The 14,568-nt window shown below is 46.0% G+C and overlaps 1 protein-coding gene across 1 annotated transcript in view; it reads right to left on the minus strand.

The window, feature by feature from the left end:
- Positions 1 to 671: 671 nt before the first annotated feature.
- Positions 672 to 14,568, minus strand: part of DCBLD1 (discoidin, CUB and LCCL domain containing 1) — an 86,846-nt gene continuing 72,949 nt past the window's right edge. Inside the window, exons 7-14 of the mRNA XM_017345333.3 lie at positions 13,404 to 13,444; positions 12,245 to 12,460; positions 10,940 to 11,064; positions 10,137 to 10,284; positions 6,965 to 7,058; positions 6,644 to 6,693; positions 5,714 to 5,833; positions 672 to 2,681 (exon numbers count right to left, since the gene is read on the minus strand). Coding sequence (XP_017200822.3) covers positions 2,176 to 2,681; positions 5,714 to 5,833; positions 6,644 to 6,693; positions 6,965 to 7,058; positions 10,137 to 10,284; positions 10,940 to 11,064; positions 12,245 to 12,460; positions 13,404 to 13,444 — 1,300 coding nt within the window. The 3' untranslated portion in view covers positions 672 to 2,175. The remainder of the gene's footprint in view (positions 2,682 to 5,713; positions 5,834 to 6,643; positions 6,694 to 6,964; positions 7,059 to 10,136; positions 10,285 to 10,939; positions 11,065 to 12,244; positions 12,461 to 13,403; positions 13,445 to 14,568) is intronic.

Below are 14,568 nucleotides of genomic sequence, written 5' to 3' on the forward strand. Positions count from 1 at the left end.
TATTTTGCTACCAAATGTATTTAACCCACGATTTCTCATGCATTTTATGACACATCAGAGTCTGGAACCATGACCTAACTCTAAGCCCAGGCTCTGTCTACTGTTCTGAGACAGTTAAGCCACCTGGGGGTAGTTCCAGTTATCTCAGGCCCCACAGGGTATGAGTTCCCCTCACCCTGAAGATAAGCAGACCTCAGTGGGCCAGGCTTAAAGCAGTTAAGTGGTCCAAGGCTGACCTGAAGTGACTTACACCTTGCTGAAGGCTCATTGTAAGTCATTAACATGCTAAATGACACTTCTGTCAGCTGCCACAGCAGAAAACATCAGATCATGTAAGGAGCCAAGAGGGGCAGTAGCTGGATTCTGGGAAATCTCCAAATACTGCTCAGGAAAAGTGTAAACCTCCCTCCCCTTTATTAGGATGTAACCCCTTTTCATATGTTAAACAGGGCCACTCCCCCTGGAGTAGGCCCCACTCTGGCTGTGGAATGTGTATCTCACTTTATCAGACACTCCTCATCTTCTGACTGGCTCCTGAATTCTTGGTGAAGGCAAGGACCTGGGTACTGGAGAGTCTTCCTGTCTGGCCTCAGTATCACCCGCGCTTTTATTAAGGCCTGCACCTCAAGTGCCTTCAACAGCACAGCAAGCAGGGCACGAGTCAGGGGCGCTTTGATTTGGCTTGTTTATTACAATTAGTATGCACATAAAATCATGTAAACTGCACAAAGTAAACGGTTTCTCCCCCACAATAACCAGCAAAGTCTGCCTTCCAGCACCTCCCTTAGTGAGCAGTACACTATGGACACATTTCACAGAAAGGCACAACCATACCAATAGTGTTAAAGATTTTTTTCGTTATGAAAATGATTTTTTGGTTGATATTTTCTAGAAAACAAACACATAATTTCCTCTTTGGCAAAAGAGGTTAGCCCCCACCCCCCACAGTTCATTCACAAAGCAAACTCAGATTGAAAGCATGTGTGTGAGGTACAGCTGAGGCCTGGGCTAATCTGGAATTACAGACGCATACTTGAGGGGAAATTTCTTAACAAAATCAGTTCAGTTCCCAATCATCTCAGCAGAAAAGCGCCATTTAAGACTTGGCCTTGGTCACTTCTGCGAGAACCCATTTCAAATAAGCATTTTCTTTTCTAGGGGACCTTGGAAGTCACCAACATGCTCTGTTTTGGAAGGAAGTCATGAGAAGCGTGAGCCTCTGACCTCAGCCATGTTTTTATCATCTGAGACACAAAAGCATCTGACACAGCAAAACAGACTCTAACTGCAGCGCTACCTCCATCCATTTCAGCTTGTTGAGAGAACAGTTTTGCATTTGAAAGTTGCAGTGTTTGCGGGGCCTGAGAGGAGGAGGAAGGAAAAAGTGAAGCAAGCACATTCCTCAGAGACCCCATTCCCCCAGCCCGCGAGCAGCGGGGGTCTCCACCAGCCTGGGAAGATGGGCCTCTCAGTCTGCCACTTCGCATCCTCATCCAGGAAGTGTCTATAAAGACACTGGCCGCCGCCGCAGAGGTGGTGTGTTTGTCTTAATCTACAATTATAACTGCCAAACAAAACCACCACCCCGGTGTGCTTTTCATGCTTCAAGTAATTTCATTTCTTCCAGGGGAAGAATGTTAAAAATGTTTTCAGTTCTGGCTATCAAAGGAAAGGAAATGAGCCACAGTAACAACAGGATTAAGCGGAGACAGGCCTGCTGCTAGCTCGGTATGGGATACCAAAACGTGCTGGGGGAAAATGGACGTCCTGGTGGATACCGCGGCACACAGCAGCGGCTGCATTTTCCCACTTAACCTCTGGGCAGGCCTGAACTCCGGTAAGGCAATCTTCGGTTACTTTCACTTCTTGTTCAATACAACTCTGTATGGATTGCACATCTTACACCAAAGAAGCTCAGTATCACAGTTAGAGAAATGACAATGCCATCTGGAAATTTTCGTTATTTTCTAGCCCAACAAAAACCAACAGATTCTCGCCCTAAGGGTCAGAACAGTATCAGCTGCACAATTTTGTAAACAGTTGGAGAGCACCTCTCCGCGGGATCCCGTGGACTCGAACGCGCGCACACAGGGATGCACAGCAGCCGCCCTTCTTCCAGGGGCTCACACACACCGCCACCGGGGACCACACCAGGTGGCTTTCACATTGTGTTCGCTAAAGGGCCGGCGAGGCAGTGTGCTGGAGGGGCTGGAGGCAGTCTCTGGGAGCCGAGTAACCGTCATTCACCCCCGGACTCAGCCGCGGCTCCTGAAGAGCTGGGTCTCCGCTCTGGGGGGCGAAGACGCTGTTGGCTTTGGGCTTGTCGTAGCCCCGGTCCGCCGGCGCGGGGCTCTCGGCGCCGGCTCCCGCCGCAGGGGAGAAGCCGCCGGCGGAGAGGGAGTGTTTGTGAGCCGGCCTGGGGCCGGGGACATGGTAGCCGTCCTGCGCGGAGAAGGTGTGGGTCCGAAGCAGGTGCCGCTCCACGATGGGCGTGGCGTACTCAGGCTCCCGGTGCGTCAAGGGCAGCGCGTACTCATGGCGGCCCGTGCGGTGAGGGCAGTCGTAGTGGCCGCCAGGCTCGGAGCTCGCCCCTAACTCGTGGGCTTCCGGGTCCATGGGCCGGAAGGTGGAGCCCTTCCTTGTGACTGTCCCGGTGCCAATCATGAGAGGCTGCTGGTAATCTGAAACCACAGGAGGAGAAGGCGCATCAGTTGTGCACCGCGGGGCTACTCACTGCACCGACAAGTCGGCTGTTTGCAGAGGGGGCGCTCTGCTTCAGGGAGAGCCGAACCAAAAACTGCATCGAGGGCCTGGAGTGCCCTAGGCGCCAGTCACGGCCGCCACAACGGAAAAGGAGCTCTCACACTTAGCCCTGGAGTAGGGGAAAAATACTTAAGTGGCTTTTATAGTTGCACTCGACATGCCAGATTTTGGAGGTGGAGGTAACACCGAGGAAAAGGAAGCAAGAGCAACCATGAAAATAGAGCTTGATGTGGCCAAGGGCACGAGGGACGCGGAACAGTTTGCTTAATGAGATATAAAGACCAAAATATGTCAGGACCCAGCGACCATGGCGAGGATAATGAAAGAGATCACATTTTTCCAGCCCTTGCTTTGTGCCAGACACGAAGACAGTAAGACATGAGAAAGGTCTTCAGAAAGTTCGTGGAAAATGGAATTAAAATGTAAGTTTATTTGGGTACACTTTTTTTTTAAATCCACGCACAGGTTTTTTTATAATCTGCATTTCCTGTGGACCTTCTGAAGACTTCTCACATGCATGGGTTTCAAAATTTTTGCACCAAAATAATTTATCTTTTGATTCCATTTTCTGTAAACTTTTTGAAGTGCCCTTGTATTTCCAAGTTACTTTTCAAAGAAAGTCTTATGAGCTAGGGTTCATTACCCCTTTACAGACCAGAGCAGAGGGAGGTTATGTAACTCTTCCCTATTCACACAGTTAGCAGCCCATGGAGCCAGGAACCCACTACACTGTCGCTCCCCCTCTTCGCAGAGGAATGACACTAGGACCCTGCGCTGTTCTTTTGTCTGCTCGGCCCTTCCCGGGTTTGCTGCTGGTTCTTCCCAGGTTGGCTACCGAAGGGCGGTTCCCCCTGCCACTTTCCCCACTTCCGCGGGGGAGCAGCATACCGCCGGCCGGCTCTCTCGGGGGCTGCTCAGATGTTATCCGGATGTTCCCTTTAGATGTTCCCGGTGTATGTTGTCTCTCTCCTCCTTTATAGTCCTCTTCCACCAATCCCAACTCTGCTACCCACACGCCGAGTACGCTGCTCTCCTCCAATCAGGAGCAGGATCAGCTCCTGCAGGTCATTGGTCGAACTGGAGGCAGCTGCATAGAAGCTGTTTCCTCCTCTCCCAGCGCCATATTGTGGGAGAGCAGATGCATAGAATAAGTCTTAATTCCAGTAACTTAGCCTAGTCTCAGTTGCTCCCCACACTACACACCCTGAGTGCGTGCTGTTAACTAACCCTCACTCAGGTCACAGGAAGCAGAGTGCCTTGCCAGGAGGTTTACTTCTGGAGAGAACTAGGGACAGACACAGTGGGTGGGAACTCTGGTGGTACACGGAAGAAGGAGAGACCAAAAAGCAAGAAGTAAAAGGCAAAGAGAGATGACAGGTAGAGGAGGAGGCCACATTTTGGAGACAAGAGTCAGGGATGTGCCATCAACGACTGTAGGGTGTGAACAAGGAGGGTAGCCAAGGACCCTTCCCAGAGGTTTTGACTGCTGGACTGGAAAATCACTTTGAGTCTGGGTATACAGAGGAACTGGTGACACTCTAGGTGGGGTGCCCAGAAAGCTCCTAAGGATTACAGACTGGGGACTGGGAGGAAAGTTGGGGTCTGAGAGGCAGTGTGGAGAAACATGCAAGGACTTCTGGAAGCTCCAGAAACTGGTGACAATGATTAGGGGAGAGACTGCAGGTAAGCTGGGACAGGATGAGCACTTGGGCCTTGCACATTTAAGGGGTTTAAGAAAGACCAGTCAGAGAGGAAGATGGAGAGGCTGTAGTGGGAGCTAAAAGTGAAATCAGGGAAGAGAGCAGAAAAGAGGTTCTCCCTTCACTTCTGTGGGACAAGAAGATGGATTTTGGCTGGGTAAATGCTCTCCTTGTCCATGAAGTGGCTCAAGTGCCTCCCAGATCCCGATGTGTACATGCATCCCCTAGTTCTGTAGTTCCCGTCCTAGTTCTGTAGGCCTGGGGCATGGTGGGAACCACAGCTTGCGTTTCTAACATGGCCCCAGTGTTAGATATCTGTACTGCAAGTGCTGAGTCTGTGGTGAGACCTGAGAAGCCAGAGCAGGGCTATGCAAAGTGAGGGCTGTGGATGCCCACACATCTGAGAACTGTTTTATATGTCTTTTAAAAAATTTTACCTTTACTAATAATTGGTATTGTATTTTTTTTTTTTTTTTAATTTTTGACAGGCAGAGTGGACAGTGAGAGAGAGAGACAGAGAGAGAAAGGTCTTCCTTTGCCGTTGGTTCACCCTCCAATGGCCGCCGCTGCAGCCGGCGCACCGCGCTGATCCGATGGCAGGAGCCAGGATCCAGGTGCTTTTCCTGGTCTCCCATGGGGTGCAGGGCCCAAGCACCTGGGCCATCCTCCACTGCACTCCCTGGCCATAGCAGAGAGCTGGCCTGGAAGAGGGGCAACCGGGACAGAATCCGGCGCCCCAACCGGGACTAGAACCCGGTGTGCCGGCGCCGCAAGGCGGAGGATTAGCCTATTGAGCCACGGCGCCGGCTCATTGGTATTGTATTTTACAAAGTTACTTATCCATGAAGGTTTGGAAGTTAAGAAGCAAAAAGACAAATTGTACCCCACAGCTACTTTGGGAAGCTCACTCCTCAATGGTGGCCTGTTAGGGACACCAAGGCCATTCAAACACGGGAGGACTTCCCTCATCTCCTCCTTCCTTCCTCAAGGGGAGGAGCTATATTTAATTCATCTTTCTAGTCTCTTTCCCACAGTGCCTTAATCAAGACCTTGCTAACAATAGCTTCAGGGCTTTCAGATACTATTAGTACTTAAGCATCATCACCTGGATTTCATTATGTCCCCTGCAGGTGTAACAGACTGCTGAATGGGGCTTTTGAGAAACAGTTGAGTGTCATTTCACAACTCTTCTTTGCAGAGTGCAGAAAAATCTTAAGACATCTCTGACATTTCGGAAGTGCGACCCTTACCTGCCATATCACTGGTGATGAGATCTAACTTTTGTGTCAACTCCTTCTCATTGTCATAGCTGATGGTAAACTCGGTTGACTGGTGCCTGGCAAAGGGGTACTTAATCTGCTTCCAACAGCCTGGATAAAGATAACATGAAACATCAGGAGGGTAATGCACACAGTCCATGCCGTGTCCCTTGGTGAGTCGCAGGTCAGGCTGTCTCTTGAGGGCTGACGGTGATGAGTGGACAGCGATAACTCTCAGGTGAGTGCTGAGGACAGCAACCTGAGGCCACTAACTACAACAGCAAGCCCTACCCCAACCGTGCTTTCCACTGTGCCCCCAAAATGTACTTGTGCATCTGCTAGGTTTCGGATTACCCATTTGTGAGGCCATCTGGGCATGGTTTCCTATAATTTGCTTTGATACAACATTCATGACCCGAAGGAGACAACATCTGTGGTGCTCAGATACTGCGCAGGCAGAGTTTCAAGTGTTCCTGAGTTTTCCCAGGGGTCCCACCTTACTGCCCTGTGGCTAGAGCACTGATAGCTCATTTTGTGGGCAACTTGTGTCCTGTGGATTCTCTGAAATCTGCACATGAGCCCTGCCTCTCTTCACTTTTCCAGAGTGGAAATTAAAGGGGAGGCCTGAGAGCATTAGACTACATGCAGTTCCCTGATGGAGCTGTTGGGACTCATTCTTGCTGACAGTGTGGTGGCCTAAACTGCAATAAATAATGGAGACATTGCTGAATAAAAGTAGGGTGGTCATGAAAATAAGGAGACAGGATACAGTAAGTCCCTTCTTTGCAGAATTGCTAGTGTAAAGGCTTATGTTTTCTTTAAGCATGTAGGTGTGTCACTAGCCTCCACATGCTTTCAATGGGCAGATCCTGTCTGTTCTTCCAAGATGGGGTAAAACTGGAGATGGAGTTTTCAACCAACCTGGTTTCTGAGCTTCAGATGATCCATATGGATTTCCCTTCTTCTTCCTCCTATCAAGAGAAGAAGTCCCTACTGAATATGTAGAAGCCAACTGGTTTCTGGATACTTCTGTGACAATGCTTTATCAAAAAGTTTGTAAAGGACAAGATGCTTATAAAGTAATATTTGATCATTTCTACTTCTACCCAGCTTGCTTTTAAAATATAAGCTAGTAGTCTACTTGAAAGGCATCATGCTGCTGTTCTATGCATAAGTATCTGAAGAGTTAACTTTTTGGGTCTGTGTTTACATAACCAGAGAATAAATGAATAAATACGTCACCTTATATTTCTGAAGGCTGCAAAGATCCCCAGTCCTACAAGCAGCAGGACCACAAGGAGCACCAATGGAACAGCGACAGTGGTGACGTTCCCACCTAGAGGAGGGGGAAGCCATCGTGTTACCATGGAGATGACGGTCACCAGGCTTCATAATCTAAAAACTGAACATTGTCCTCAAGAGCCTCCAACTGTTTGATATATGTGGAAAATGAATACAGCCCAGGCATTTGCTGATATTGGAAAGTGAGAGGATTTAAACTTTGGACTAAATTGGGGAAAATAAATTTTCCAAAAAACTACTGGAAGATAGTCTCCAGACTCCCTCAGGGATTTCTATGTACTCTGTGCTTGTTGCTGGGCCCATATCAGACTTTAAAAATCGGAATCCAGGGGGATGGTTTAAATCAGGTCCACCCAGCCAGGAGCAACTTAGGTAAATTAGTGAAGTTTAGAGTAGAGCTGCTTTGGTACAGTTAATTTTCCCAGATGGTGGACGAGTTTGGACCTGCACGGTAACAGAGGCTTGGAGGTGCCTGGGATTCTCATTAGTGGGACTTTGCAGCTGTGGCCTGGGAGGAAACGCAGTCTGATGACCTCAAAGAGCATTTTCACTGTGTGACAAGAAACACTACATATTGTTTCCCTATAACTCTTTTTGCTTTAACAAAGGAGGTCACTTTAACAGTCACTGCAAGAGGCCCCAAATTTGCAGAAACTACGCAAACTAAAGGAGAAAAGTTTGCTCCTCACCCTCTTTTTTGTGATCCCTGGGAAAAAAATAAAGGGATGTTCAGAAGTGGAGAGCTTGTGAAGAGGAGGAAAAGGTACACAAATGGGAACAAAATTTATGTAAACAGCAGGTGTTGGTTATGAGTGAAAATTTGAGGCTGGCACTGCGGCTCACTTGGCTAGTCCTCTGCCTGCGGCGCCGACACCCGGGTTCTAGTCCCAGTTGGGGTGCTGGAGTCTGTCCTGGTCGCCCCTCTTCCAGTCCAGCTCTCTGCTGTGGCCCGGGAGTGCAGTGGAGGATGGCCCAAGTGCTTGGGCCCTGCACCTGCATAGGAGACTAGGAGGGAGCACCTGGCTCCTGGCTTGGGATTGGCACAGTGTGCCAGCCACAGCGCGCCAGCCGTAGTGGCCATTTTAGGGGTGAACCAACGGAAGGAAGACCTTTTTTTCTCTCTCTCTCTCTCTCACTGTCTAACTCTGCCTGTCAAAAAAAATTGAGGAAAATCTAACTTAAACGTCCAACAATAAGAGGAATGCTTAACTAAATAATGGGATATTCTTATTAAAAAAACTATAAAGGTATTAACAATTGTGCTTTTCAAATATTCAATAGCATTGAAAATGTACTGAATACATTGTAAAATGAAAAATATATCCACAAAACAATATAAAGTTGCTTCAAAAGTTCATGGAAATATGGGATTAAAAAATAAACATGGAATTTAAAAATATTGGCTGGCGCCGCAGCTCAATAGGCTAATCCTCCGCCTGTGGTGCCAGCACACTGGGTTCTAGTCCCAGTTTGGGCGCTGGAATCTGTCCCGGTTGCTCCTCTTCTAGTCCAGCTCTCTGCTGTGGCCAGGGAGTGCAGTGGAGGATGGTCCAAGTGCTTGGGCCCTGCACCCACATGGGAGACCAGGAGAAGCACCTGGCTCCTGGCTTTGGATCAGTGCGGTGTGCCAGCCACAGCGCGCTGGCCATGGCGGCCATTGGAGGGTGAACCAATGGTAAAAGGAAGACCTTTCTCTCTGTCTCTGTCTCTGTCTCTGTCTCTGTCTCTCTCACTATCCACTCTGCCTGTCAAAAAAAAAATATTTTGGTACAAAAAAGTTTCAAATTCATGCATAGGTTTTTCATATATGCATTTTCTGTGAACTTTTAGAAATACTCTCCTGTATGTTACAGCTACCATTTTTGTCTTAAAGTTAGAAATACAGTGAGACTGGATACAGGGAGATATGGCGATATTCATGATGCTAGTTGATCATGATTTTAATTTTCTTATTTATATTTTTCTTATACTTTTAAAGTTTATAAAATTAACATGTAAATCATTTTATGTTCTGGAAAATTAATATACTTTCAATGTATATACTTGAGTAGATTATAAACTTCCATTTTCAAAATGCAGAAAGTATTAGAAGGTACGGAATGGAAGATCTCCCTCCTACTTCTGGTCCTGCTCCATGGGAAGCCATGTTATGCTTCCTGACATTCTTTTAGAGATATCAGCAGGAATATTCACTCTCCAGTCCCTCTTTTTACACAAATGGAAGGCTGTTACACAAACTGTTCAAATCTTGCTTATTTTTTTAAGCTGTGAAAATATCTCTTGGGCCGGCACTGTGGCATAGTGGGTTAAGTATCTGCCTGTGTCTCCGGCATCCCATAGGGGCACTGGTTTGAGTCCTGGCTGCTCCACTTCTGATCTAGCTCCCTGCTGATAGCCTGGGTAAGCACTGGAAGATGGCCCAAATTCTTGAGCCCCTGCAACAGCATGGGAGACCCACAAGAAGCTGTGGCCATCTGGGGAGTAAGCCAGTGGATGGGAGACCTCTCTATCTGTCTCTCCCTCTCTCTGTCTGTAACTATCCCTCTCAAGTAAATAAATAAATCTTTAAAAAAATCTCAGAGCATTTTTTGTATTACCAACACACTCATTTTTCCCTGGCTGCATTATATTCCATTGGATGGATGTATTATTCTTTTATTTTTTCCTGAAGATATTTACCTAGTGTTTGAAAGGCATGTACATTCATTTCCAGTCTTTTTAAATTGCAATATTTCAATGAATAGTTGTAGACATGCATTATTTCACACATGTGGAAATATCTCTGGACTGTTTCTTCCAGTATTTATATGACATAGGAAAATAAGTTTTGTTGAAGTTACTGTTATATTGTGTGGGGTACCAGTTATGCTCCTAATAAAACTACAAAACAGTTAGCTGCTCTGCCCGTGGGTGATTCTTTGGAGGAGGTGGGCTTTTGGATGGTCTCATCTTATCTCTCAGTTCAAACACCAGTGTTTGGGCTTGTTCTGGGCCACGCCAATGAGTCATTACCCAAGAGAGAAGAGATGTTGGAAAAACCACATTAGTAGTAAGGATATGGGGAAGGAGATGGCCAGGAGTGAGTAGCTCCCTGACCCGCCCTAAGCCCTACCTTGCGTAATCTGGCAACCAATGAGCTCCACTTTCAAGGCTATCCTCTTGTGCCATGTTTGAGGGACAACCCGCACGTATCTGGCCACAATGGGAGGGATGAAATTGTTCCTCACAGGGTCCCGAAAGTTAGAATTGCCCTGAAACACCTGTAGAAAGAAATTACTTTTATCTGAAGATCTTGCTAGTTAAATTGTGGGGGATTTCCCTGTCCCTTCACACTGGTTCTATGAAACCAAAGCAAGGATTCTGTCACACTTTTTAAAAAGGGCCTATTGATATTGAAGATACAACTTTGCAAATAAAGGCCAAGTTATTTAACTGAGTTGGTGCTGCCTGTTTTCTGCTTTAAATTTCATTTTAGGTGAAGAAGCTAAAATTGCCCTGTTTTATTACTTGGTCGTACAGTGATAGGTCTTGACCTGCTGTATTACTTGGTCTTACAGTGATAGAGTGCTACTGATGCAACCTTAGAAGTACAAGTCTTCAGCTCCCACTTTTGTCATCCTCTTCTTAATTCTAACAGCCACTAATAGCATGCCCAGAACCAATTTCCAACCCAAGCATCCACTGCACTTGGACTGAAGCAACCATTTCAAATTACCAACTTCTATTTCCTTGGCAAATCCCAAGTATCTCATTCCTCAGGCAGAAAAGAATTCAATCACAAAGATCTCTTAAGATTCTTGACATAGCTGTTATTCCTACATGCTCAGGGAGGCACCAGCATTGTCTTTCATTAGTGAGATATTTAATGTAAGCCCAATGATGTTCTCCTGCTCTGGCCTCTTTCCTCCTTCCTACCTTTTCTTCATTATTCACAATTCCTTTATAGGTCCTCCACTTCGAGTTGTTGTTTTTGAAGTTTATCACAAAACTCTTCACGTAAAAGTTGAAATTTGACTGTGTGGATCCTGTGGTCCTGATTCCTTTTAAGAAAACATTATAGGCTAGTTTTAAAAAGTAAGCTATATATAACATGTATTCTAACTTCAGGTTTCTTTTTCCCTCCTCTTTTGAAATCTCAAATTTCTTTGCAGGCCAATCTTTACCAGCTGCATTTAGAAACCTGTTCATGACGGCGCTGTGGCTCACTAGGCTAATCCTCCGCCTTGCAGCACCGGCACACCGGGTTCTAGTCCCAGTTGGGGCACTGGATTCTGTCCCAGTTGCCCCTCTTCCAGTCCAGCTCTCTGCTGTGGCCCGGGAATGCAGTGGAGGATGGCCCAGGTCCTTAGGCCCTGCACCGCATGGGAGACCAGGAGAAGCACCTGGCTCCTGCCTTCAGATCAGCGTGGTGCGCCAGCTGCAGCGCGCCGGCCGCAGTGGCTATTGGAGGATGAACCAATGGTAAAGGAAGGCCTTTCTCTCTGTCTCTCTCTCTCACTATCCACTCTGCCTGTCAAAAATTTAAAAAATAAAAAATAAAAAACAAAAAACAAAAAAAAGAAACAAGCAAACAAAAAGAAACCTGTTCTCACACACACACACACACACAAAGGGGCCTGCACTGTGGTGCAGTGGGTTAAAGCCCCAGTCTGCATCGCTGACATCCCATATGGGCGCCAGTTCAAGTCCTGGCTGCTCCTCTTCTGATCCAGCTCTTTGCTATGGCCTGAGAAAGCAGAAGAAGGTGGCCCAAGTCCTTGGGCCCCTGCACTCATGTGGGAGACCTGGAAGAAGCTCCTGGCTCCTGGCTTTGGATCAGCTAAGCTCTGGCCGTTGCAGTCATTTGGGGAGTGAACCAGCGGAATGGAAGACCTTTCTCTCTCTGGCTCTACCTCTACCTGTAACTCTGTCTTTCAAATAAATAAAATAATTCTTAAAAAAAAAATAAGAAGAAACCTGTTCATAGATGAGGTTTTTCTCACAAACAAGAACACCAAAAAAAGAAATTTCACCATTGTGATATCAACCTTCTAATTCATACATCCATATTTACAAGTGCATACAGAGTTGTACGTGTGGGCAGTGATTTGTTATGCTTTCAAAAAGACATGAAGTACTTGGAGGTAGAAAGAGAGACAGACACTCATATTGATCAAAAGTATAATTTCAACTGCAAGTCATTATGCATTCGTGACGCTGCCCCCACATTTGTTTAAGTACCTGTTATTTTCTTTTTCTCCCCCAAGTCTATCTCTAGCCACTCTCGTTGTTTGTGGTTGCTGTTGCTATCTCCTGAAGCCCATGATGGGCCTTGGTCCTGGAGTCGGGCTTGGCCAGGAGACCAGTGAACTTGTTCTCCAACCTCATTGGCCCACTGCCAAGAGGAAGAAGCTCTGATTTGCCTGTCAGGTTCCAAACTCAAGGATCTGCTGCAAGCTGGGAAAAAAGAGCAGTAAAACACTTTACCAATAGGCAGAAAGTGAAAGCAAGAGATAAAATTTACCCCATCCTAAATACCCAATCGATTTACTTACATTCTGATATTGAATCAAATATTTAAATACCAGTTTTTAAGTAACTCACAATTGCTTTTGACTTGTTTGTAGCACAGTGGCTTGCAGGTGTTACTGCTTTGCTTTTGAGTGGACCTCACTGAAATCATACCCCTATGAGTGACACCTCTCTGTGATCACCATAGATTTTCTTTTCTGACCCTCTAAAGTCACCCTGATTTCAACAAAGCATAATGTGTCTAGAAGGTTTAAAATGCTGAAGTTCTTTTCATTTTAAGGTTTTAGAATCAGAGGAGAACTCCACTTTAAATGAAAGAGAGCTTTTACCTCTTAAGAGGGAGGTATAAATTAGCAAATTGTACCTAATGTTCATCCCTCGGACCTTAACTGTCCAGGTAATGTGGAGGTAGCCATTAAAGGCCCCACTTCTTCTTGGGCACAGAAGACTTAATCTAGTGATTTTCCTTGAAATGTTTTACTTTATGTTAAGGAAGAATATTTCCATAGAATACATTCCATGATAGAAGAGCTAAAAAGCCTTTATTATATACTCATGTACAAAAATTTTAATCAAAATAAACATCAGTAAAATCAAATGCATAAAAGAGTTTTTTTCCTCTTAAAAATCTAACGTAAAGGAATTTATCTTAAAATACATGTCATTTCATTTTTCATTCTTTTGGCATAAGTTTAAGAGAGATCCAGTTCATTATTTTGTGTATTTTTAAGTTACAGAAAATTTGGTGCCATACGACCTGAGGGAAAAAAAGGAAACTGTTTTAACTACATTTTGTGAGGAGTATGGAGGAATGAACTACCACTGAAGAATTTTAATCCCAAATTCGTAAGGAAAGCATGATCCTTACCATTAGAGGTAAACAGAATTCGCTTGTCTGACAGGGAACCGCTGAAACAATGAAGACAAACATGAGCAGTGAGTTGCTTAACTAGGTCTTCTTAATTAAATCTTTATTTATTTTATGTATTTCAGAGAGGGAGGGAGGGAAAGAGATAGCACCCATCAACTGGTTCATTCCTCAAATGCTAGTTCACACCCAAAATGACCTCAAACAGCCAGGACAAGGTCAGGCCAAAGCCAAGAAATCAATACAGGTCTCCCACCACAAGGGCAGCAGGGACTCAAGTACAAGATCCATCACCTGCTGCCTCCCAGGGTGCACAATAGCAGGAAGCTAGAATTGGGAACAGAGCCAAGACTTGAACTCAGGCACTCTGATGTGGGATGCAGGCATACTGTGCCACCGCATCTACCCTTCAGGAGGTCTTAATGATGGATACTGTGCTCTCAAAATGTTCTCAGGACCTTCCCTTGGGTGCTACCCCTTGTGGGCCTTGTGACACTCTGCCAGATGTCTGCAAGGAGATTATCTGCTTCATCAGGATTTGATAGATCAGGATACTCAGGCCTTTGGAAGGTAAGCAATGTTTCCAAATTCATGCAGGTGACAAGTGACCAGAGCTCTGAGATCTTTGAATCCTCTTTTTTAAAAAAAAAATTATTAATTTATTTGAGAGGCAGAGTTACAGAGAGGGTGAGTCAGAGGGAGAGGTCTTCCATCCTTTGGTTCACTCCCCAAATGGCTGCAACTGCTGGAGCTGTGCTGATCTGAAGTCAGGAGCCTGGAGCTTCTTCTAAGTCCCCCATGCGGGTGGAGGGGCCCAAACACATGGGCCATTTTCCACTGCTTTCCCAGGCTGTCAGCAGGGATCTGAAGTGGAACAGCCGGGACTCGAACTGGTGCCCATATGGAATGTGGGTGCTGCAGGTGGAGGATTAACCTACTATGCCACAGTGCCGGCCCCCTTTGAATCCTTTTGAAACCATATCCACTGTGGTTTCCACCATGCCACATTTCTGGAGAAAGCATATGCATATATAGTCTCAAGAGCAACTGTAAACCCTAATTAATTGATGCATGGTAATACAGGCCAAAAGGATTACTTTCCTCAAGTCTTCCTTAGTTCAGTTGTCACTTGACCTGTCCCATTCACTGTGAATGCACAAGGACC

The sequence above is a fragment of the Oryctolagus cuniculus genome, chromosome 5 (genome assembly GCF_964237555.1).
Source record: "Oryctolagus cuniculus chromosome 5, mOryCun1.1, whole genome shotgun sequence".
NCBI classification, from domain to species: Eukaryota; Metazoa; Chordata; class Mammalia; order Lagomorpha; family Leporidae; genus Oryctolagus; species Oryctolagus cuniculus.